The sequence below is a fragment of the Stegodyphus dumicola genome, chromosome 4 (genome assembly GCF_044657685.1).
Source record: "Stegodyphus dumicola isolate Sdum_Otavi_A_Nest chromosome 4, ASM4465768v1".
Classification (NCBI taxonomy): domain Eukaryota; kingdom Metazoa; phylum Arthropoda; class Arachnida; order Araneae; family Eresidae; genus Stegodyphus; species Stegodyphus dumicola.
This window is the reverse complement of record NC_140771.1, coordinates 115,034,192-115,057,801: the sequence shown is the minus strand read 5'-3', so window position 1 is coordinate 115,057,801 and position 23,610 is coordinate 115,034,192. Positions and strand designations below refer to the sequence as shown.

The window sequence follows — 23,610 nt, the reverse complement described above, 5'->3', positions numbered from 1 at the left end:
CCGTAACAGCAATTCAATTATTGGCGCCGTATCTTTCATGTTACTCCCGATTGGCAAGCTCCATGATTTTTAATGAGTATTCGGGTTTTGCTAGTAGCATCACTTGAAAATCGAGTTTAAACTAGGTTATTTGGTTATTTGAACATAGAAAGAACATGGGAGCTATTTGGTTAAGATGCTTTCATAGAGAATCTTTGTAAAGAGAACCTAGAAACTACGAAAACCAACCATGCAGCCTGGGTTAGACTTCGCAACAAACGATTAGTATTTAACAATCTTCAAATGCTAGGCAACTGGAGAGGCTCCAATTAAATCTCCAATTTAATATTTTATTTGTAAATATTTAAAATATTGTTGTATACTTAGACACAAAAAGCAGAATTTAAGTTTTGTTAACTCGGCTAGTAAACTACCAAGCCATAGTGCAAATGAATATTCAATTTCTTTTGCAATACTTGTATTCACTTAATATTCTTGGAATATGAGTTAAGAAGGAACGTTTTCGGAAGATTAAAGAAGTAAGTTCGGAAGATTAAAGAAGTGTTTAAATCCAATGATATAAGGTTTGTCTTACAAGCTCAGGATCAAAACGATTCTGCAATTGCCCCGATAGTTGACTTGTAAATGGCTGTGAATTAAGCAGATGACTTTTAATCTTACGTTTTCAGTCAGAAAACGTATTCCAAATGTTTTGTATTGCATGACAATGCATCTTTTCATTATTCAATAACCAGTCAGAGAACCGCTTGTGTTCCGAAAATAAGTATGTGTACTCAATCGTCCTGCATGTTTTTCAAATTTATCTTCTTGTGATATTTTTTCTTTCCCAAAAACTACAGTTTCCTCTCAAAGGAAAGTTTTTTGATATTGAAGAGACAAAAGGAGTATGACATCTACTTTTAGAGGCATGTCAAAAACAGATCTCTATAAGCCTTCTCTTCCATTACATGTTGTGCAGTCAGACATAAAGTTGCATCAGCTTAAATTCTATAATCTATTTTTATTACACTTTGATTACTTTATTAACATACAGTGAATATATACTAAATCTTTTACTTCAGCTTAAGTAATTCGGAATTTTTGACGGAATTATTGTCGGAACTAGGACTTAGAAGATAAGTCAAATTAAATATTTCGATAACACAATAAATTCAAGGTTGAAATTCAATATTTTATTTTCGAAGGGAGGGGAAATGTTTTCAGTTTTGGTCCGATTATATATAAATAAATTAAATAATCGAAGTATATTTGCTTCGATTCTTTATTTTTCCATAAAAGCGAAAATTTTACGTATGGTATACATATAACGCATAGCTTCAAATGAAAATTTAATAATATAACGGAGTGGTTGTAATTAAAGTTCCACATTGAAATGTTCATAAAACAAAAACTACTGGATCAAATGTTATCAAACCTGGTAATCGTGTAAAGGAGGTCATAGGAATTTATTTTCCGCAAAAAAAAGGAAGTTCCAAACCTCACCACCAGGGGGGGAAATATGCAATATTTCTAAACGAAATATGGGTCGGAATCTGACTTAACCTTTTGTTACACGGGTTTATATGTTGTATACCCTTAAGAAATTTTGAAGTAAGCAAATTACCATTTAAAGGCGTTAAATTCGATAAATGTGGAGTGCACCATCCGTGTAAGTGAGAAATTCTTCCGTGAAAACCACGAATTAGCGATTAGAAAATGTGAGATTGCAAGTCACTCGCACAAGTGCGTAAATCTGGAAATCGTTTTCTTATAGATCGCTAATTTGTAATTTTTGAATTCGGCCCTAAAACATGAAGATACTGATTCAAAACGCTTTTAATCGATTTGGGCCAAAGAAAACCCTCATGTTATCTATCTAGTTCCATTGCATTCTCCTACTGCATTCGACTGCATAGCAGTCATTCCACACCGTTTAGTGTTGAATGACAGCTAGTTTTATAACTGAACCATTTTTCTCTAAAGAGCAGTCGACAGCTGGACCACTGTGGTTGCAGCTCACTTAGAGTCAATGTTAAAATGTTTCATGATACGTGAACTGCAGTAATGTGGCATTTTAGATACTCTGATTTTTATGCAGGGCTGGGCCCCACCTCACGTGTGTCGCACAGTTACTTAAGCAACATTTCACGAATGAACGTATTATAAGCCAACACTTCCCCTCTTCCCACCAGACCTTAACCTCTGTGACTTTTAGCTATGGGGTTTTCTCAAAAGCACTGTTTATAGTGATAATCTAAACCATTTGGCAGAAATGAAAAATGTGATACACTGACATGTCCGTAACATTCCTCCTGATATGCCAAGAGCTGCTGTTGAGAATGCAGTAACAGGATTTAACTTGCTTTCGGAAAATGCTGGACGCTACATTGAACATGCTTTGTAACACATTTCGGAAAATATTAAACACATTTTAAACAGATGTTTTCGTGTCTTATTTCATTTAACAATCTTGTATGCAGCGACATTTTTCCCCTGGTGGTGAGTTTTTGAACTCTTTTTTTTTCTGCGGAAAATAAATTCCCATAACCTCCTTTCCACGATTCCCAAGTTTGATAACATTTGGTACGGTAGTTTTCCTTTTATGATCATTTCAAATTGGAACTTTAATTATAACCACCATGTAAATTAAACTTTAAAAATTTGACAGTTTGGTTCAAGTCCCAGCTTTAAAAATATATATATATAAATATAATCTTTTATATTAATTCTCTTAGAAAGAATGTTTTAAGAAGCTAATTTTTCTCTCGCGTTATAGATTCTATAAAAAACATGATCTTTAATATGATTTAGATTGTTTCAGCCGATATAAGAATCGTGTCACTCGGTGGTACAGAATAAACCCTGCTGGACTGTTTTATTTCTTTGTCATTTATCAAAAATATTTTAATTAAAATATTTATCCTTTGGACTTCGCTTTAAACTTTATTTATAGTTAAAATGACTAGAAAATGAAAAGCTGTCTTCAGCTGAAACGTAATTCATGTAATTGATATTTTAAAAAATTGACAAGAATGCAAAATTTATGGAAGTCTAGCAATCAAAAAGTCTTAATTTTCTTGTGTGTGCACTGAAAATAACTGTAGAAGGAAAGAAGAAAATTAGGGAGAAAAGTAAGCAAAAATTTGCAGGGAAATTTGGCTGTCAGACATACCAAGATGTTTCAAAAAGTTGGACGCTTTTGAATATACTTTCAGGATACTTCAAAGAATTTAGATGTTCAAAGAAAAAACACTTGGACGTGTACACCAGCAAATACCATCAATTGAGCTTGTGGTTAACAGAAAAGACAAAAATGATATCATTGCCGATTAAAGTGAAGAGCGACTGGTTTTAGACTATATGGTTGTATAAATTTAAATTACGTTATAGAACATCATATCGTATCATAAATGGAGAATCCCATGATTTTCTCAGTCGAATTATTTGAAGATTCAGGAGTTTATCCAGTGATGTATGTGGATGTCGCCTAAAGATCTTTTTTTGTCCTCCTGATGAAACAGCAGCCGAGTGATAAAGTCGCTGAATGCTGGTAGTTCTGTCCGAGGTCCGAATCCCGCGAACGGGTTGGCTGCATGGGTATTTTCGTGGTTTTCCCCATGTGTAACGTGTATGCGAGCCAGTTTTCCTTAGAAAGTCCTCCACGAAGGCATCCCTTTCCTTAGGCAGATAGCCCTAGTGTGCTTTGTCGTAATTAAATAAACCAAAACCTCTTAATGAAACCAGTCTTTCCTTTCATCTCATACCTTTAAAATGTTTAGCCTCTAAAGACTGATAAAGGCTCTTACCAAATATTGATGAAATGGATTGAATTGGATTATTAAGTTACGTCAAAGCAGGGCTATCTGCCTAAAAGGAAGGATGCCTTTGTGAAAAACTTTCTAAGAGAAACCAGCTGGCATAAATGGTACACATGAGAAAATCCACGAAAACGCCTATGCAACCAGCCCGTTTACCGGGATTCGAACCCCGGAGTGAACTATCAGTGTTCAGCGACTTTACCGCTAGGCCGTTTGTGGGCCTTTATGAAATGGAAGGCGATAACTTTATTTAAAATGATTGTCAGAAATATCAAGATATTTCGAAAATTTGGATGCTTTTTAATATGGTTGCGGAATGCCTAAAGAAAAAGAGCAAGAATAAAGTGGAATGCCTGAAGAAAAAGAGAAGAAAAAATAAATTTTTGGGTAAAATTTTGTATTTGTATTTTTTTTTTTTTAATTTAAAACTTTTTAATCTTATGATATTTGATTCTTACGATTTCAAAAATAAAAATATTTGACTAAAATATGAATAACATTTAAGAAGCCAAATGTAGGATAAAATTGTGTAAAGCAATGGGCACGATGTTAAAACTGTTTAAAGCAGTGTATGCAAGTCATCCTAAGTTAAAATGTCGCAATTTTAAGTTAAATGTCTCTCTTATTTATATATATCTTTTCTGAACAGAACATTGAAAGGCGTGTTAACTGTGCTTTACTGTATTTTCTATTTTAATATGTGCAGTTTTTAAACGCATCGTAGTCTGGGTTACAAAGTATTCCTCCGAAAGAAAGGCAATTCAAATAAATAAAATCAAATTCTGGAAAATTTATATTAATAAATATATTTAAAATGCTCAATTCGAAGGAATAAATAGAAAATTTTAAAACAATTATCTGAAGAGACAATGCAAAACAAGCAATTAAAATAAAAGTATAAGAATTTAAAAATTACCTAAAATAATAACTATGACAAACAATATATATAAAGAAAACTATTTGAAAAAAAATAAACGCTGCACCTTTATTTACGCAGTTCGAATAGGTAAATAGAAATTTTTAAGACAGTTATTCGAAAAAAACCATGCAACTTAAACAATTAAAATGAAATTCGAAAAAGAAAAAATTACTTAAAATAATAAGTTATAATTAAAAATATAATATAAAGAATATTATTTGGAAAAAAGGAACGATGGTGACTTTTTTTCCTCTCACGGGAAAGGAAACTAGGTTGCCATATATTAAGAAGTTCGCCAAGTGACTATTCTTACCAAATATTGGCGCAAACTGACAAAAAAGTGCCAACATAAATTTGTGAATTTCTCCATAAATTTCGCTCCAAATTTTACAAAATTTTATATTTAGGCGTAATTTGAGTTGTAGAATCGAAATATGTAAAAAAATTGGTATGTTATTTCAGAAAAAGTCCGATTTTATGTCAAAATACCTATGTTAGAATAGTGCTATATATAAATCTAATATATATCCTAAGTCGCGCTTTCGAGACATGAAGAACGCAGTTTGAATTTTGTCAATCGGCCCAGTAGATTGGGAGATATAGGACTGTCCCTTTTTTTTTTTTTTTTTTTTTTTTTTGAGCAGCGTACATAAGTATTTTCCAAAATGAATAAGTTCAAAAAATGAATAAGTAAATTTTTGGTACTTCTAGCTTTAGAACATTAGTGAAGATTCTGTGATTTTTTTTAATCCTGGTGTTCTGCAATTTATGATTAAGTGATCATTGTAAATAAAGGAATCAAGGAAACAAAAGCAAGCAAAAAAAAAGTGTTAGCTGTTATATATTGAATATGAAGAATGATAAGAATTTCCCACTGTTTAAGAAACCAACAAAAACATTTTTATCTCGATGCATATGCTTGTATATATTCCCATCTTCACATAAGAAGGAAGAAATCAATTCATTAATGCATGCTCATTAACTTTTACAGTATTAAGTACACATTCATGCTACATTGCTAAATTGACACGATTCTGTTCTTCATATGTGCCTTTACTGACTCCTATGCTCAGGTACTCTAAATTAATATTCTCAAAAAATATTGATTAATAATATGCTATGTGAAATTTATTAATGTATGTATTCAACATGGCAGACAGACATTTTTTTAATGTTACAGTTTAGCAATAGAAGGCTTAAGGAAAAAGAAATATTATTGACTTGACGATAAGAAACATATTAGCCCTTACTTTTGGTGAACTTTGCATAACTTCTCTTAAGTAAAGGAAAAAAATTTTTTTTTCGTGGTTTTTTTTTAAAATTTTTTAAAAACTTTTTGTTTAATTATGGCATATTATTTATTTTTATACTGCTATTTTCTTTCATTATAAAATTTTTGATGTGTTAATATAAATTCTAAATATTTGTTTAGTGCTTGGTCCTATAAATTCCAAAGCTCAGTTGCAGTTGAATTCTAAGCCAGAATCAGACGGATCAGGGTTCAAAATTCCTAAAGTTTGGTTGAATGTTGTAATGGAAGAAATAGCTGTTGGTCTTTCAAGGTTACAGGTAGATTTTGTATTATTTACCTATTTGTTATTGCTCATAAGTGATTTTGTTTCAAAATGTAAAAGTATGATATTAATGAAATATAAATTTTATGACTAAACTGCAATTGTGTTTGAGGCAAATACTCATATTTTCTATATTATTAATTTTAAATATTTAACATCTAAATGAATTGAAATGGTTGAATTTCTTTTTTGTTTAACTGATATTTAACTTTTAAAATGTTATGTTTTAATTTAATTTCAGTATCAAGACTTAATCAAGTTATTGGAATCTCTTGATCGCATGACTGTTGCTACATTATATAGAAAATACAGGCCAGATGTTCCAAAGTTAGGTCATGCAAAAGAATGGTAAGTTAGGAAATGTTTTAAACTAGTCTGTTCTTATACTTTAAAACATGTTTAAGCTTCAAATTCTTCAAGCTTCAACTCGTGAATTTTCATCCTTCAGTACTAGTCTTCAGTGCTTGTTATATATCAAATTAAAGCTAGTGCACATATGTAGATTCATTCTGGAAGAGAAGTTGGATTTTTGCTGTTGCATATTAAAATAAATGTGTTGGGCCTTGTTTTGTGAAAGCTAATGTTAAAACAGAACGAACATTTTCCCGTTCTTTTTTTAATCTTTCAATTTGTAGGATGTTATTGTGTATAATCATCAATGTAAAATTTACAGTACATTTTTATAACAAAATTCAGTCATTATTTGTGATAGTTTTCAGATGAAAATAATTATTGCATTTCAAGAAAGAAATAAACAGCCTATTGAATTGCATTTAATTTTTTCAAGTTAAGTCCACCACAGACCAGTACTGGCTACTTGAATGTTGAATGTAATGGCTAATTGTTAACTGAGAATTTTACTAAAGCACCCAGATAATATATTACAAATATTTATGGCTAAAAGTTGATTAAAAGTATTGTAGGGATTTACTGTATTTTTATTTTAAGACATGCCTTTCCTGTATGCTCTCCTTTTCCTACCTATGTTTTCCTGTTAGAATGAGTTTTCAGTATTATGCTGTATGCAGATAAGGCATAAACAAGTACAGTGGAACCTCGAGATACGAGCACCTCTATATACGAGAAATTCGAGATACGAGGAAAATATGAGCAAAAGTTTTGTCTCTAAATATGAACATTGACTCAAGTAATGAGAAGCAAGTCAGACTGTTGGTATGTGTGGCACATTTCCCATTCCTGTTCGACTTGGGGAATCCCCTCGTCATACCATTAATTCCAAGCATCATCCAGAACTCCTGGATGATGTTGAAAAGCTGTTAGCGTAGATTGACGAGAAGCAGTTAAAAGACAATTCAGTGTTGGAAGCTATTATTTTCACTAAGCCTAAGAAAGGTAAGGTATTTGGACCTTCTCCGAAAAACACCAGGTCCATCAACTGAAGATGAGATGGCATTTAAGGCAAGCTGTGAATGATTTGAGAAATTTAAAAAGGAAATCGATGTTCACAGCGCTATACAAGAAGGAAAGACTGCGAACTCTGATACAGCTGCTGCTGATAAATTTTGGCCAGGGTTCCTAAAATTTATTACTAGTGAGGGGTTTCTTCCCCAGCAAGTATTTGTGATGAATCAGGTCTTTTTTGGAACAAAATGCGTAAGAGGAGCTACATCATGCAAGAGGAGAAATCTTTGCCTGGCCACAAGCCAATGAAAGCAAGGCTTCACCTCTTGTTTTGCGCCAATGGAAGTGGAGATTGTAAAATCAAGCTGTTGCTTGTCTACCATTCAGAAAATCCATGAGGTTTCAAGAGGGGGAAGGTGCACAAAACCCAACTGAATGTCATGTGACCGGCCAACAGTAAAGCCGGGTAACACGGCAATTTTTCATCGAGTGGGGCAATGAAGTTTTTGGTCCCTCAGTGAAGATATACGTTCACGGAAATAAATTTTCCACTCAAGGCTTTGCGCGTCCATGATAATGCTCTTGCACATCTTCTAGGGCTTGAAGATGATTTGCTGGAGGAATTTCAGTTCATAAAAGTCAAGCTTTTCCTCTCAACACCATTCCACTTCTTCAGCCTATGGATCAGCAAGTTATTTCCAACTTTAAGAAGCTATACACAAAGGGCTTATTTCAAAAGTATTTTGAAAATCCAAGACGTACCCTCAGATAATTTTGGAAGGATCACTTCAACATCCTATACTGTTTAAACCTCATTGATAAGGCTTGGGAAGAAGTCTCAGTCAGGAATCTGAATTCAGCACCGAAACTGTGGCCTTAAAGTATTCCTGACTTAGGTTTCGATCCTCAACTTGTGGACAACACAGTGCAGCTAGTCGAAGAAATTGTATGTCTAGGGAAAAGTATAGGTCTAGATGTGGATGGTAGTGATCTGGATATATGAAGAGCGTAATGAAGAACTTACAACGGATGAACTTAAAGAACTTCACAAGGAGCAGTAACAAGAGGTGGAAGAAGAGCTTTTGTTAGGGTAGGAGGGAATGGGAGATGAGGCACTCTCATCTGGTAAGATTAAAAAAGTGTTGGCAAAATAAGAAAAAGTGAAGACTTTCTTTGAAGATAATCACCCTAATAAAGCAGTGTGTGGGTGGACCATGAACTTGTGTAATGACAATCTAGTATCTCATTTTAGAGACATATTGAAAAGGAGACAGAAGCAAGTGTTATTAGATAAGTTTTTGGTAAAGCAACCTGCAACTAAAAGAAAGTTAGTGATTCTGACCCAGAACATGCTTCCAATGGGATAAAGTTTCCAAGAAGAGAGAGCCTTCCTGAATCATAAAGGGACTCTCCTTCCCCACAGTAGTCTGTTTCGTCATCCACACATCCCAAACGCCAGTCATCATAAAGGTAAACTACTGTTATATTATTTACCGGAGTTATTTAGTAGGAAAATTGATTTTTATGTAGATATTTTTGGGAGCGTGGAACAGATTACCATAATTTTCAATGGTGAAGTTTGTTTCTAGATACGAAAAATTCGCTATATGAGCTCAAGGCTGGAACAAATTAGACTCATATCTTGAAGTTCCACTGTATTTAAGTTGATATGAGTTATTTTAGTAGTAAAGTGTGGCCTGCTTCTCAGCCACGTTGTTGCTATTAGTTAAAGCTTGTTATTATATGGCTATATATTTATTACGCGCTTGTTAGCTTATGCCGGTGATTGTTAGTTAAGGGCCAACTATGCAAGTTTGATTTGTGCATCTTCACCTTATTAAATATATTTAGTCTTTGTTTTATATTTTCTGTTTTAAGCTAAAACTCAAGTGGAGGCCCACTGTATGTCCAAGAGTGGCTGACTGTTAATCTCTTTTTCAGTTAGAATAAAAAAGTATTTTAACCCTTCTCTGCAATTGTTACTTACATACAAGAACTCTGCAAATAGTTACTACATAGTTCTTCAGTATCCTAGCTTTCAAAGATCTCCACTTTAGCTGGGATATTTTACCGTATTTAAAAGTTTAGCTTAAATGGTTCTTTCATTTCATAGCTTATCACTGAATATTTGATTTATTTAACTAAAAATCATGTGCAGCTCTTAAGTAATATGTTTCAAATGAAAATTTTTGCTCATGTGTGGCACTACAGTATAGTATTCACAATTTTTATATTTTTATTACAGGTGGAACTTTGCCATTACTGCTATTCTGGAAGAGGATGTTCTACGAAAGCGACGAAATTGGTCTTGGGAACATATGAAACATCATTTAGAAATATGTAAAAAATACAAAGAATTATATGTTCAGAAGTTATTAGGCAAAAAATTTACAAACGAGATGTTATCTGAGATAAGTGTAAGTTTTTAAATATTCAGTTGTACTTAATGTTATTAATTCAGCAGTATTACTGAATTTATATTTACATAAGTGAAAATGATAAGAGACATCCATAAACCAAGAGATTAAAATTACGTATAAGCTGTAAATTTATGCATAGTTGTCTTCTTTTTAAAAGCAGTAAGAAATAATCAAAATCGTAAAAAACAACTTTGTATTTAGCGTAAGTATATTGAAACACTCAATCGATTTCGAGGGCAGCTAAAGGTCCCTCCACATAAGGAGAAAGAAATACCTAGAAAGAAGAAAAATAAAGTAAAAGGAGTCTCAGAAACACGTGGTCCTTATCAGCACTGCACGTGGTTAACCGGATTTTTAATCAGTTACACTGGCCACCTACTTTTACTGAGCCAGGCTATCTGATCAAACATGTAACAACAAAGGACAAGAAAAATTAGCAAAGTTAAAAATAGGGAGCGAGGGGCAACTGCACCTTCACGCTCAAAATCGGAACTTCGAATAATGGAAAGCAACCACTGAACAGATTTTTATACCCTCTGGTAGTACCAAACGCGAGGAGGTAACGCCATCTATTGTCAAAAATAACTGAATTAAGATAGTAGAATTTTAAAGGCATTAGGAAGGACTGGATTGGACTTCAAATCATTAACTAAACCTGCTAAATCTTTGTGAATGTGAAAAGCCTCAAGAAAATCCAATTCATCTATGGAAGAAGCCTTTTGGATAATTTTTGCAGACCCAAAGTCAAAATTATGGTTAAATGTCCAACTATGATATGCTATTGAAGACTTGTTAATTTCGCCTTTTCTGAAGTAAGACTCGTGTTCCTTGATACGAAACTTCAACGCTCTTTTTGTTTGGCCAATATATCTTAAACCACACTGACAGAATATGTTATAAATTAAAAAAAAAAAGTTCTTTCTTCTGATGAGGAAGGACCTTTAGCTGCCCTCGAAATCGATTGAGTGTTTCAATATACTTACGCTAAATACAAGGTTGTTTTTACGATTTTGATTGTCACATTAGCGTGTTTCTCTTCTAGTCCAGTAAGAAATAGTTTTCTTGTAAGTACTTATTCTTTTACTAGGATTGTAACTGTTACCTTGTGTGGCTAGGATAGATGTTCAGAATGTTATCTTCATTTATGAGAATTAGTGTAATAAACAAAATAATTTCTTTCAGCCATGGTTTTCTATGAAAGTTTACGTCTACTATAATCAGCATGTTATAGTATTTTTAGATTAATTATTCTTTCCTAATTCATAGTTAGTAAATAGATGCACTACCAGCACGGGCAATTTCTGCTTTTCTGTGTATGTGAATTTTTTTAAATGTTTTTCATGCAAAAAACGACATGAAGTTATGCAAAAAATGGTCATAAAATCAGATGTCGTATTTACATTGTTAAGAGTTTGAATACTGCCATTATGGAGATTAAGTATAAATGAATCTATAAACATCCTCAGAAATGAAAAAAATGCACAAACTTAGCTTTAAGTTTCATAGGAATTTGAACATGTCTGTTATCAGAATATTTCTCATTGACTGCAAGAAATAATACACAGTAGATATCTTTGCATCTTAAACAACTGCTTCTTTAAAACAAGATTACATTTTCTTTGTCATGAGATAATAAAACTGGTACTTTTCTGAAAGCTGAAGTAATGTTGAGTGACTACTAACGCCACCCAGTTATCATATCTGTCATCATGGCATTCATTTAAGAGATGCTACATTCTACGAAACTATAGCATATTCTTTTATACTCCCAAAGAATTTTATTTTACCCTTTGAGTGAATTATATTAAAGCATCAAGAATCTATTTCGAACATTCTGTCATATATCTTCTTACAGGGTGGTTCGCTGCCAGATTGACAAACTTGCAGGCTGTGTAAGGAGTACAGAGACGAATCGGAATTGCATATTAATGCGGGTTCGCAAATCCCATAGTTGTGAGCTATGGTGCAAAGAAGCAGAGAAAAAGAACAGACAGCAACACATTATCGAGGAAAAAAAAACATTTTATTGAAAGGTTGTGCTACAAAACGCGTTCAAAATTACGTCCAGAAGTCGTCTGGCAGGCTTTACATTGACGTTCTGGAAGATTCCTCCCAGCAGTCTTGCAGTAGATGGTGCTGAACGGAAGTTGTGTGAACAGCAATCCTGCTGGAATTCGTCATTTGGGATCCATTTTCCGAGGTAGTAGGATGAACACGCATTCAAACGAACTGGTCAACATGCTGATGGTGTATGGAGCTACAGATTTTAACGGGCATGCTGAAGTAGAAAAAATTGTGCATTGCTTGAATGCCAACAGCAGATGACATTGTGTACATTTTTGTTTTGTAATGCAGAAGACAATCCAAGTACTCGTACTGTCTGGAGAATACTCGCAGCAAAGCAAGTGAGTGCATACCATCTTCATTGCATCCAATTATTAGAGCCTGAGGATTATCCACTCTAGAGGATGTTTGCTGCATGGTTCTTGCAACTGAGTGCTGCAGATGGCACATATGCTGCATCCATATTGTTCACATATGAAGCATACTTCACATGTGAGGGAGCCTTCAGTCAGCATAATGCCCATGTGTGGGCTTTGAGGAACCCTCGTCGTATGCAATCACATGCAGCTCGAGCATTTCTCGTCAATGTTTCAACTAGTGTTCTTGGAGACTACTCTGATTAGACTGTACCTTCTGCCCAATCCTTTGGATGGTAGGGCATACCTGATCTTCTTGCAACATCTCCTACCCGAACTTTTTGACGCAGCACATGTTCCTCTGTCGTGCTGCTCCATGTGGTATCAGCATGATGGGGCTCCTCCACATTGCATGACTGACATCTGTATACCGCCTAATTCTTGTACAGCAGTGAATAGGTTTTGTTGGCCCATTTCATTGGCCTGCCAGATCACTGGGCCTGTCATTCATGGACTTCTTCTTCTGGGATCATATGAGGAGTTTGGTGTCCAAGATGCCCGTTTCTTCAGTTGAAGACCTCGTTGCTTGAATATCTGTAGGATACGTGACATGCTAGGAAACTTCCAGAACATAAGCAATTCTATGCTGCCCTGCTGTCAGGCCTGCCAGACAACTTCTGGTTGTAATTTCGAATACTTGTTGTACAACCTTTCAATAAAATATTTTCTGTACCATTAATGTGTTGCTCTGTTCTTTTTCTCTGCTTCTTTGCACCATAGCTCGCAACTGAAGCATTTGTGACCCTGCATTCCTATGTGATTCTGAGTCATCTCTGTACCCCTTACGCACTCTGCAAGTTTGTCGGTCTGGTAGCGAATCACCCTGTATAGAGTACCAACTTCATCCCTTCTTAAAAGTTCTGGATAATACTCTGCCAGATCCTTTACTACTTTTTGGTAGTTCACTCTGACAACCTCACACTGTGAGTCCGTACAGGGACTTTCCTTGACACTTTCTGCACAGAGACTAAAAAAATAACATCGTCGTTCATATATTAGTGCTTTTAAATTTTCCCAAACAGTCCCATGTTCTACTCATGTACGTTAATTAACAGTTATGTCTTACATTGATTTCATTTTTAATAAAGCATTAGACCAAGGATTGTTTACCTTTGGTAAAAACTCAGTGATGTAAAGTGAGAGTTGGTTTGGAGAGCCATTTTCCCAGTCCTACATGGAAATATTGGATGCAAAGCCATTGACTAAATTATGGATTCACCTTAATGTGAATAAAGAGAAAAGTTTCCAGTGTCTGTGCAATTATATGCATGTTTTGGTTTTATGGTATTGGTAAGATTTTCATTCATGAAATAGGGAAGGGAAATGCAGTCAGCTTTTTTATTTAGCTGTTAGATATTTAATTTTAGTTTATGAATAGAAAAAACTACTTTTATTCAAGTTTTGATATTTATCACCATTTTCTATCCTTTCTGTTGTTTAATTTATGAAACATATTAAAAAGTAATTTAAATTCAAATAAATGTATATAATGCATTTTTTGAGTTTTGAAACAGAGAGGTGGGAATGATATAGCAATGGTGAAAGGGATGTATGGGGCAAAAAAGTTTGAGAACCACTGTTCTAGTATCTCATTTTCATATATGTGATGATTCACTCTTCCAACAAGGTATTGTTAATCCGTATATCATAGTTGAAGTTTCGGACTGAGTCCCAAATTTGTTCGATTTCAATCTTATTGGAGATTCTTGGCAAGTTATGAGAAAGGAGATGCTAAAATGCAAGCCAAAAACAGAATTTAAATCTTTTGTCTAAGAAGTGGTCAGTGTTTAAGAAGAAATGTGCTGCAGCTAGAGGAAGTTACTAAAACAAATTGTCAAAGTTCATGCTCTGTCTATCTGAAATCTTAGTACGCATAAATTTATTGCATCGTACTGAGAGATGGGAGTGTTCTATTGTGTTATAATGTTTGTTATTTATATATGCATTTTATGAAAACCATAGCTGATTATAATTGGGATGAAATGAGCTTTGAAAAATTTTGCTTAGAATCTAACCCACTCCATGTTCATGAGACAATAAACTTAGCAATATCTTTGTAAAAACAATAACATCTAAAAATATAATTGTTGATATTTATACACTATCACAACCATCTTGGCACAATTTGGCAATTTTTTATGGATGAAAAAGGTGCTTAGCATGTACAAGTTGGTTTTTGCACCATCTTTTTTAGAAAGATAAAATACATTTCCTCATTGTTCCCTTTAGAAAATTTTTAGCAAAATTCTGTATTACTGCTGACATTTTACTATAGTTTCTTCCATTGCTGGCAAATTCCACAAACTCATATTTTAAAACTAAGTTTAAGGCAAAAAATGTCATGATTTGTATATACAATTTGTTGGAACTTGGAATACAACAAAATAGAACACATACAAACACATACAGTGTTGCTTGATTGGCACAATTGTTATGAGCATGGTTGCGGGAAGAATGTTTATGCACATGGTTGCCAGAGTTTGGCATTTTTTGAAAATTTGGCTACTTCTACTAAGATAGTTGTGATAGTATGTAAGTACCATATTTTTTAGAAGTCATAACTCTCATTTTTGTCCACTTTGTTTAATCTTGTTTTATAGAAGAAGTGAATTTGTTTTTATAATTTATTATGTTTGCATTTGTAAAAATATTTATATAAAATTTAGGAGTATGAAAGAGGGCTGGATCTGTTTAATATAACAATTGCAAGAAAACAAGCTGAGCTTGAAGTAAGTTACCTCTGTGTAGTACACTTGTTTGTTTTTTACATGTGTTGTATATAACTACATTTAAAACATTGGTAATTAAATCCTTTTTGAAATCTTACAATTGAAATGCCTTGAATTTGAAGACTATAAAACAGAATTAGTTCTTTTTACTACTACTAAAGTCTAATCAATTTCTCAAGCTTCTAAAAAGGAAAATAAACTGCTGATATTTTCATTTTTGAGGACCTTTATATGTGAAGTATATGAAAGTCTTTTTGAAAAATTGTGCAAATTCATGCATTGCTGCAATTTTTTCTGAAACTGCCTTTAGTAACTTCCATTAAATATTTTACCCTGTTTATATCATATGAAGTTAAATTTTGTAATTTTATCTGTTGGTTAAATAAAGCCTTATATTTCTAATTTAAGCAAAATATAGCCTTAGATATTGATATTGTTTATAGGGTCAAAAAGAGATTTGAATTTTGTTCCTGCCGAACATTTTTTCCCCTTCTTTGGTAATTTATATAGTTTTTACTCACCATTTTAAGTTTTCTCCCTTTCAAAAGAATTGCAATGTTTTTATTCTCACCATATTTTCCTCTTTCTGTTACAAAATTCTTTAGATTTTCTACAAGTCCACTTCCAATTTTTTTCTCTCTTAGAAATAAAATTCTATATTCAGCCCTTGATTGATCATATTTCATATTTTAATTCATGAAAAGTTTATAACTTTTCTCTATATTTTTATCTGCATCTGCTAAATTCATAGACCATTAAAATATATTTATTATTAATTTTAATTTTTGTAAGAGAACAAGAATATTATGTCTGAAAAGAAGTAATAAATAAAATTTTCAATGCCTAATAATGTATCACATTAGTCATTCAATTAATTTTATTCCACTGAAATTCATTGGAACATAATTAATTCTTCAGCTGATGAATTAGATTTTCTTGAAGTTTTACACTTTCATTGAAATTTATAAATTTTAGATGATGATTTCAAGTCTCATCCAGTGTTTCATAAAGTTTTATTTTTATGTTTTAGCATATAATTTTTAATTCTTTTTCTTTTGTTTTCTGCTTGTTTTGTAGGTGATGCTATGAGTGTTGCTGCTTGTTTAATTTAAATCTCATTTATTTAAATGTTAATCTCATTTATTTATTTTTTATTTGCGTACCTAAATGCATAGACTCCAACTACTACGGATTCTCCGTAGTTTCTACGGAAATTCATGAAAAACTACGAGCTACGAAAAGTATGGAAAAAACTATGGATTTTACAGAAACAAGAGCAGGAGAACCAGTACGCAAAACGGGGAACCAACTAATTCATCCGATGATTGGCTGAATACTCGTGTTATCATATATCACGTGTTGAGTGCGTTCCTAGTTTTGAAGAATTAGCCAATCGTAGATCAGTAACTCCAACCGTTAACGACTTATCAATAGTTCCACCCAATTGTCTGTCTCCCAGGTTCCTCGCTGATGCGTGTTTAGGCTGCATTCGGCTGCATTGTGTAGTTTACGGCAAGAGCTTAGCGTGTGTCTTGTGAACTGTGAATCAGGTGAAAGATTTTTAATCATAATGCTGCCTCGAACGAAGAAGCCAAAATTATCAAAGCAGAAGTTTAAAGATTCATATTCTTCAGAATTTCCATGCATTAAAACGTCCGAAATTTCTGTGAATCATGCACACTGCAGTGTATGCAACAAAGACTTCTCAGTTGCTCATGGCGGAAAAGATGACTGTAAACGGCATGTGTTTTCTCAAAAGCATATAGAACTTGGCACCGTAAAATCTAAAGAAATAACAAATTTCTTAATAAAAGATGATGAAACAGATCCTATAAAAGCCGAATGCTATTTTGTTCGTTTTTTAATTGAACATAATCTACCGCTTTCTGTTTCGGATCATTCCAAAGAGCTCTTCAAAGCAATGTTTCTGGATTCTGCCATAGCAAAAAAAATTTAGCTGCGGTCATACCAAAACTGCTGCTATTGTGAAAACGCTTGCAGAAAATACTGTTGCTGATATTATAAAATCAGTGTGCAGTACATCATTTTCTCTAAGTACTGATGGAAGTAATGATAACAATGATAACAAACTGTACCCATTGGTTATAACATACTACAGTAAAGAAAAGGGAGTGATAATTACTTCATTGATTTCTATTTTAGAATGCACGAATAATACAGGAGAAGGTATTTTTAATTGTATAAATGAAAACTTTAAAAACAAAGGTTTAGAATGGAAAAATTGCTTATCATTTTCTTCAGATAATGCTAGTAATATGATTGGAAAGTTTAAAGGTGTAGCATCATTTATCAAAATGCATCAACCAATAATAATCACCCGAGGTTGTCCGTGCCACCTCTTGCATATAGCTGCAAAAAAAGCTACTGAAAAATTAATTGGCTCAGAAATTGAAATGTTGATAATAGATATATATTTTTACTTGGAGAAAAGTTCGAAACGGAAGCATAGCTTCAAAGTTGCTCAACAAATTTTGGGACAGAATGCAAAATCTCATAAAATTTTGAAATATTGCAGTACGAGATGGTTGTCTCTTTTAGAATCTATAACAAGGATTTTGGAACAGTGGGATGCTGTGATAAATTTTTTTGGAGATAAACCAGATAACAGTGAGAATGAAGGAAAGAGATTGCAAAACATTAAAAAAATTTTACAGTCACCGACCACCAAATTGTACTTGTTATTTTTGAAAAATACTTTGCCTTTGTTTATAACAGTAAATATTAATTTGCAACAACAAGCTCCTTATATGCATAAATTGAGAAGAGAACTTTTTGAACTTTTAATGAATTTATTTGTTAGATTCGTAAAACCATCAGTAATTTCTAAAGAAAATGAAGATGTTACTCTAATGTCTATTCCATTTCAGAAGTATAGTAAACAAAAAGAAAATGAAAATTTAGTGATTGGTGCGGAATCAAGACTATATTTAAAAAATGCCAAGTTGAATGAAAGTGAAGTGAAATCATTTTTCAATTCTGTGCGAGCTTTTTTTGTAACTGCATGTTCATATATAATTGATAAATTTCCACTGAGTGATCCATTTCTAAAACATGCTGAAGTTGCTGACATCAACTTGAGAACTGAAGTCTCATTTTCATCTGTTCTTTACTTGATGAATACTTTTCCATCCATTATTGATGAAAAATGTCTTAATCAAGTAGAAATTGAATTTTCCATGTATCAAGTAGATGATTTGAAAGAAATTGTAGATTTGCGTATTGATATAGCATGGGGAGAAATTGCCAAATTAAAAAATATGAATGGGTGTATTAAATACAAAGTATTGCCTTCTGTAATGCTTGCTGTCTTAATAATACCTCATTCAAATGCAGCTTGCGAAAGAATTTTTTCTATTGTTAAAAAAAATCAGATGGAATTTCGACCAAATTTAGGTCTTAAAACTCTTGAAGCAGTTTTGATTGAAAAAATAAATATGCAGGCAAATGAAGAACTGTGTTATAAAAAAACATTCTCAAAATCAGAACTTAAGCTTGCTAAGCATGCTACATATAAATCTTTGCATTCATAAATTATGCGTATTTTGTTTAATACTTATATGTATCATTCTTGGTTATTTAAATTTTATTTCCCTGTAGAAATCATATCCAGAATAAAGATATGATTTATAGCTTCTGATTTTTTCTATGATTAGTAGTGATTTGAAGTACTTTTTATTAGTGAATGCTTGAGGAGTTAAAAGAAAATTTCTAATTAAATGTGCATATAATTTACAAGGTATATATTTAATTATTCAGTTTTATATGTATATGGATTTTAAATGTAATAAAATTGATTACAATTAATTATTAATTTAAAATTAATGAATGGTTAATTACAACATACGCTACGCGCACATTTTCAAAGTTGTAAAAATGTCGTTCGCGCGTTGACTACTGACAAGGTTTGCTGAAGGTTGGAGTCTATGTAAATGATATATTTTTGATTTATGGTGCGGAGCATTTTTGCTTACTGAAAAAAGGAAACCCATGTCTTTCTTTTAAAATGCATAGAGTTTTATATAAGCTCATGCCTATCTTCCTTGAAATGCATACAGTTCCTATATAAAATCCATGCCTGTCTTCTTTAAAATGCACTGAATTTTTATGCGAGCTAATTAGTTAGCTAAATTCTCAGAAATGCAATATTTTTCATAGAGTTAAATTTTGCAATTTTATGAAGATTATAATATTTTTCCAATTAATTTTAAGAGTTTATAGTTTTTGTCATGTTCTTTGTTTGTCATGATCTTTCTTCTTGTTTTTCATAAAATTTGTATTATACTTTTTCTTCCTAATTTTTATTATTAGCTTTGCAAATATTACATTGTATTAATATTGTCAAAATATTTTCAAACTTTAATAGGCAAAGCTAATTTAAACTTGCACATGAAAGAGAACAACTTTCTTAGCTCAAGTATATGACTGAATTGTCAAATTTCTATTGTATTTAATTCATATTTGATGTCACAAAGTTTATAATAAAACTCTAAAAAAATTAAATTATTAAACTGGAATATGTGCAATGCAGTGAGCTACTTTGTAGATTGAAAAATATGGTAAAATAATTGTAAAGATTCAAATGTAGCTTGAAATATCCAATATAACCTTTATCAAAATTGTTTGTAATAAATGCCTAATCTATTACATTGCTTTTTATGTTGAATGAACAGTATTATATCATGTGCTATTTTAATATTTTCATACTTGTGTTTATTTCACCACTTGGTGTCTTAAGATTCAGTTAGGAAAATTTTCAATAGGGTAACGGCATATGGTCTGCATTTGCTTTGCTGAAAATCTCAGAGGTTCAGTAATACACTGAAAATTGGTGATTGAAAAATCTATAATTGTCTTTTCTTCCTATTTTTACCTTTGAAATCCCTCTACAGGGTTATTAAAAAATTTTAATATGTACCAGAATGTACAAGAAAATATCCCCATGCAAATTAGTTTTTGTACCAGAATGTACAAGAAAATATCCCCATGCAAATTAGTTTTTGGATTATACTGATGGGTTGTAGGGCAGATCCTTTTCAGTTTATAAAATTGGATTCTTTGATGTATAACATTTAAAAACCATTGAGGTTTCAACAATACACCTTTATATTATTCCTCCTTTTCTGAAGAAAATGAATCTGTATTCCATTTTACATTAAACATCATATTAGAGCTTAATTTAAGTATTGGTTTCATTGCTACAGACTTGTCTAAACATCATCTTTACAAGTGTGCAGTTATCTTATTTATTACCATGGATTGCAATGCAATGAAGGAATGATTCATTTCTATGTCATAGAAAGTATTTTATAGAAATTTGTAAATGACTGAACTTTTCATTTAATCCTCTAAGTATTTTTTACATGTACTGTATGTTATACTCATTGCATTTAAAATGATAAAAATAAATTTCTTTTTGTAACCTACTTACGATTTATGTGAGTGTAAATGAAGGTGTATTTATCTGAATTTATATGGTTATTACTTTGCTGGTTCGTTTGACAAACTTCGGGTAATTAGAAAGATCATTCATTTCATTCACTTTTCATTAAAGAAAGTGAGACAACAAAATATTTAAAAAAATAAACAAACATACATAAAATGGCAAAAATTTGCTGACTGGTTAAAAGAAAGTGTATCACTCAGAGGGTGAAGCCATCTGTCACTCACTCAACATTTTTTCTTTTGTCCTTTTTAAAGTAATATCTAAAGATTATTGTAGCATGCGCACACACACACGATTTCTTCAATTCTCAGACTGTGGGTTTCATTCTATTAATTTTCTCAGCATGCTGTCTTGTTATTTGCTGTATATTTGTTTGTTATTTGCAATTTGCTAATACAAATAAATGTTGAAATATATATTGACCAGTACATCTTGATCACCATGCTCTCTTAATACTACTTCCCATTAGGCAAACAGCCCTTGAGTGCTTTTTCATAGTCAAAATAAACCAAACCTCTTTAATATTATATTTTCATGAGTGACAGATACTGTGGCTGAATTTAAACCTACAAATGCTAAAAAATGAATAACATGCAAAAATCTATGATTAAGATATTCTACCTTAATCCATGATTTAAGTAGTTGCCAAACACTGCACTGTGTGTGTGTGCTGCAGTCAGATTGATTTAGTGTAATTCTTTTCAAATAATAATACAGTCAAAAGTCGTTAATCCGGAATGATCTATAATCCGGACATCAAAGCTACAAACTTTCTGCGCATGGGTCGCACAGAAGTTTGTAAGACCTTTACGGTTGCGAATATGCGTGTAAGCGTGTGTAAAGTACGTTTACGAATGCGCGCGTAATGTATAACGGACGGTATAAGCTAAGCTAAAATTATCTAATTCAGTTAATGTTGAAGATTGCGTTGTTCCTTAATCTTCGAATTGGATTCTGCTTATTATTTTTTGCAGACTGTTAGAGCAATTTTATAAAAGTAAGCTTGAATTTTTGATTATGTCAATTAGAATTTCTGATATATATTTAATAATAAAGGATCTACAAAGCGAAAGTATGTTTCCAAGTCCATTAAACAAAAAGTGGAATTGCTGCAAAAAATTGATAAAGGCATATCCTTTGTTTATCTAAACTTTAACGTTTGTTTATCTAAATTTTGTTTATCCTTAATGCCGCCATGCGCAATGAATTGGAAGTTGATCTGTCAGCACTATCCTTATCTTCAGGGCAGATGTTTTTATTTTCTTTGGCTTATAATTCCTTACTAAATGTAGTATTTCATCTCGATGTACTCCGTGTTTGATATGATTTAAATCAAATTCCTCGTCATTATAATTCGCTTCCAATAGCGAAGAAAGTAACAGAGGTTATTGAAGAAACAGAGGTATTGAAAACGAAAATTTTTCGATTGACAAATTAGTCGGTATTCTTGACAATGCAATTATAGGACTTGAACAGCGGAACTTTGTAACTAAACAAGAAATTATGTCTATTTATAGAACTAAAGAGAATGTATTATCACATAAAAACGAAGCAACTTAAACAACTTACATTGAAAGAAATGTTTAATAAAGTAAAGAAATAAATATTAAGCTTTTTTTTTTTTGTTAAATTTTGATACCCTTTAGATCATAATTGTTCTTTATTTCATAAATTATGGTTTCATATTTTTAATTTTATAATTTCTGAATGCCATCTCACCAGATTTAAACTGATGATCTATAATCCGGAAAAATCGATAATCCGGAATCGCTGAAGTCCCGACGAGTCTGAATCAACGACTTTTGACTGTAATTGATTAATGATGAGATGATATCTTATAAAATAAAATACTTGTACATATGCTTCTGAAAAGGATGAGAACTTGTTGAATAAATGTTATTTATAGAATCTTTAAATAAAATAAAAAATATTGCAGCTTCATCTTGGCTTGACTATGCTTTTTAATAAAGTTAAAATATATATAAAAATAATTTTTATAGCTTTCTTTTACCTAGTCTTTATCATTAAATTCAGCTTTTACTATGAGTAGCCTTTATTTTTGATCTTATTATTTTTAAATAATTTTAGCTTTATTTTTAATATAATGATTATATTATTACGATGGTGATTTCTTGAAGAAATTATGAAATTAAGAGAAACGTTATTACTGTAGTTCATTTTGTAATTTTGGTATGATAAAGTATCGGATTTAATATTAAATATTAATTTACTGAATTTTATTCCTTTAAAAGTTATTTCTGTATGAAGAATTTAAGTAATTTGTTTTGCAAAACTTTTTATTTTTTGCACCTTTGAGGCACAAATGAAGCAGCATAAGGTGAGTTTTGTTGTAATCCGCTATTATGTGTTGCGCTGCTTTCACTGCTGAAACATTAAATGTTGCTTTTAGCATGGCGGTAGATTTATGTATTGATGTTAGTACATATTTTAGTATGAATATATATTTGTTATATAAGTTGATATTATTATCGCGAGTGCAGTGGTTGCTTTTATCCAGTCATGAAATATGTCTCTACTTAATTGTTTTGTTCTGTAGAATATTTCTCTTTTATTATTATTTTTTGGGAATAAATTTTCAATCTTTTTAAGATCTAAGTTGCAAAAGTAAACGAGAAAACATATAAGCAAAGAAATGCATATGACATAAATATAGTATTTCTTGAAGATCTATAAAAGGTGCTGCCACTCACTGTTACTATATATTTCCCTAAAGAATAAATGATAAGTTCTGTAAAATACCCATTTAGAATATTAGAAAATTCAGTAAAATGATTTTAAATTGGCAGTTTTTCAAACTAATTTCAAACCCCTAATCAGTTTCTGTATGTAAACTGTATATTAAAT

General features: G+C 31.9%; 1 protein-coding gene across 8 annotated transcripts in view; it reads left to right on the top strand.

Annotated features, from left to right (window-relative positions):
• The window catches only part of Vps13 (vacuolar protein sorting 13C), a 334,969-nt gene that overhangs the window by 43,452 nt on the left and 267,907 nt on the right, over positions 1-23,610 (top strand). For 6 of the 8 annotated variants that reach the window (XM_085815353.1, XM_085815351.1, XM_085815352.1 and 3 more), the window contains exons 8-12: positions 6,149-6,285; positions 6,532-6,638; positions 9,898-10,069; positions 15,219-15,281; positions 23,063-23,083. In XM_085815353.1, the coding sequence (XP_085671479.1) occupies positions 6,149-6,285; positions 6,532-6,638; positions 9,898-10,069; positions 15,219-15,281; positions 23,063-23,083 (500 nt within the window). The remainder of the gene's footprint in view (positions 1-6,148; positions 6,286-6,531; positions 6,639-9,897; positions 10,070-15,218; positions 15,282-23,062; positions 23,084-23,610) is intronic. The other 2 variants (XM_085815349.1, XM_085815348.1) reach the window with 1 other exon arrangement.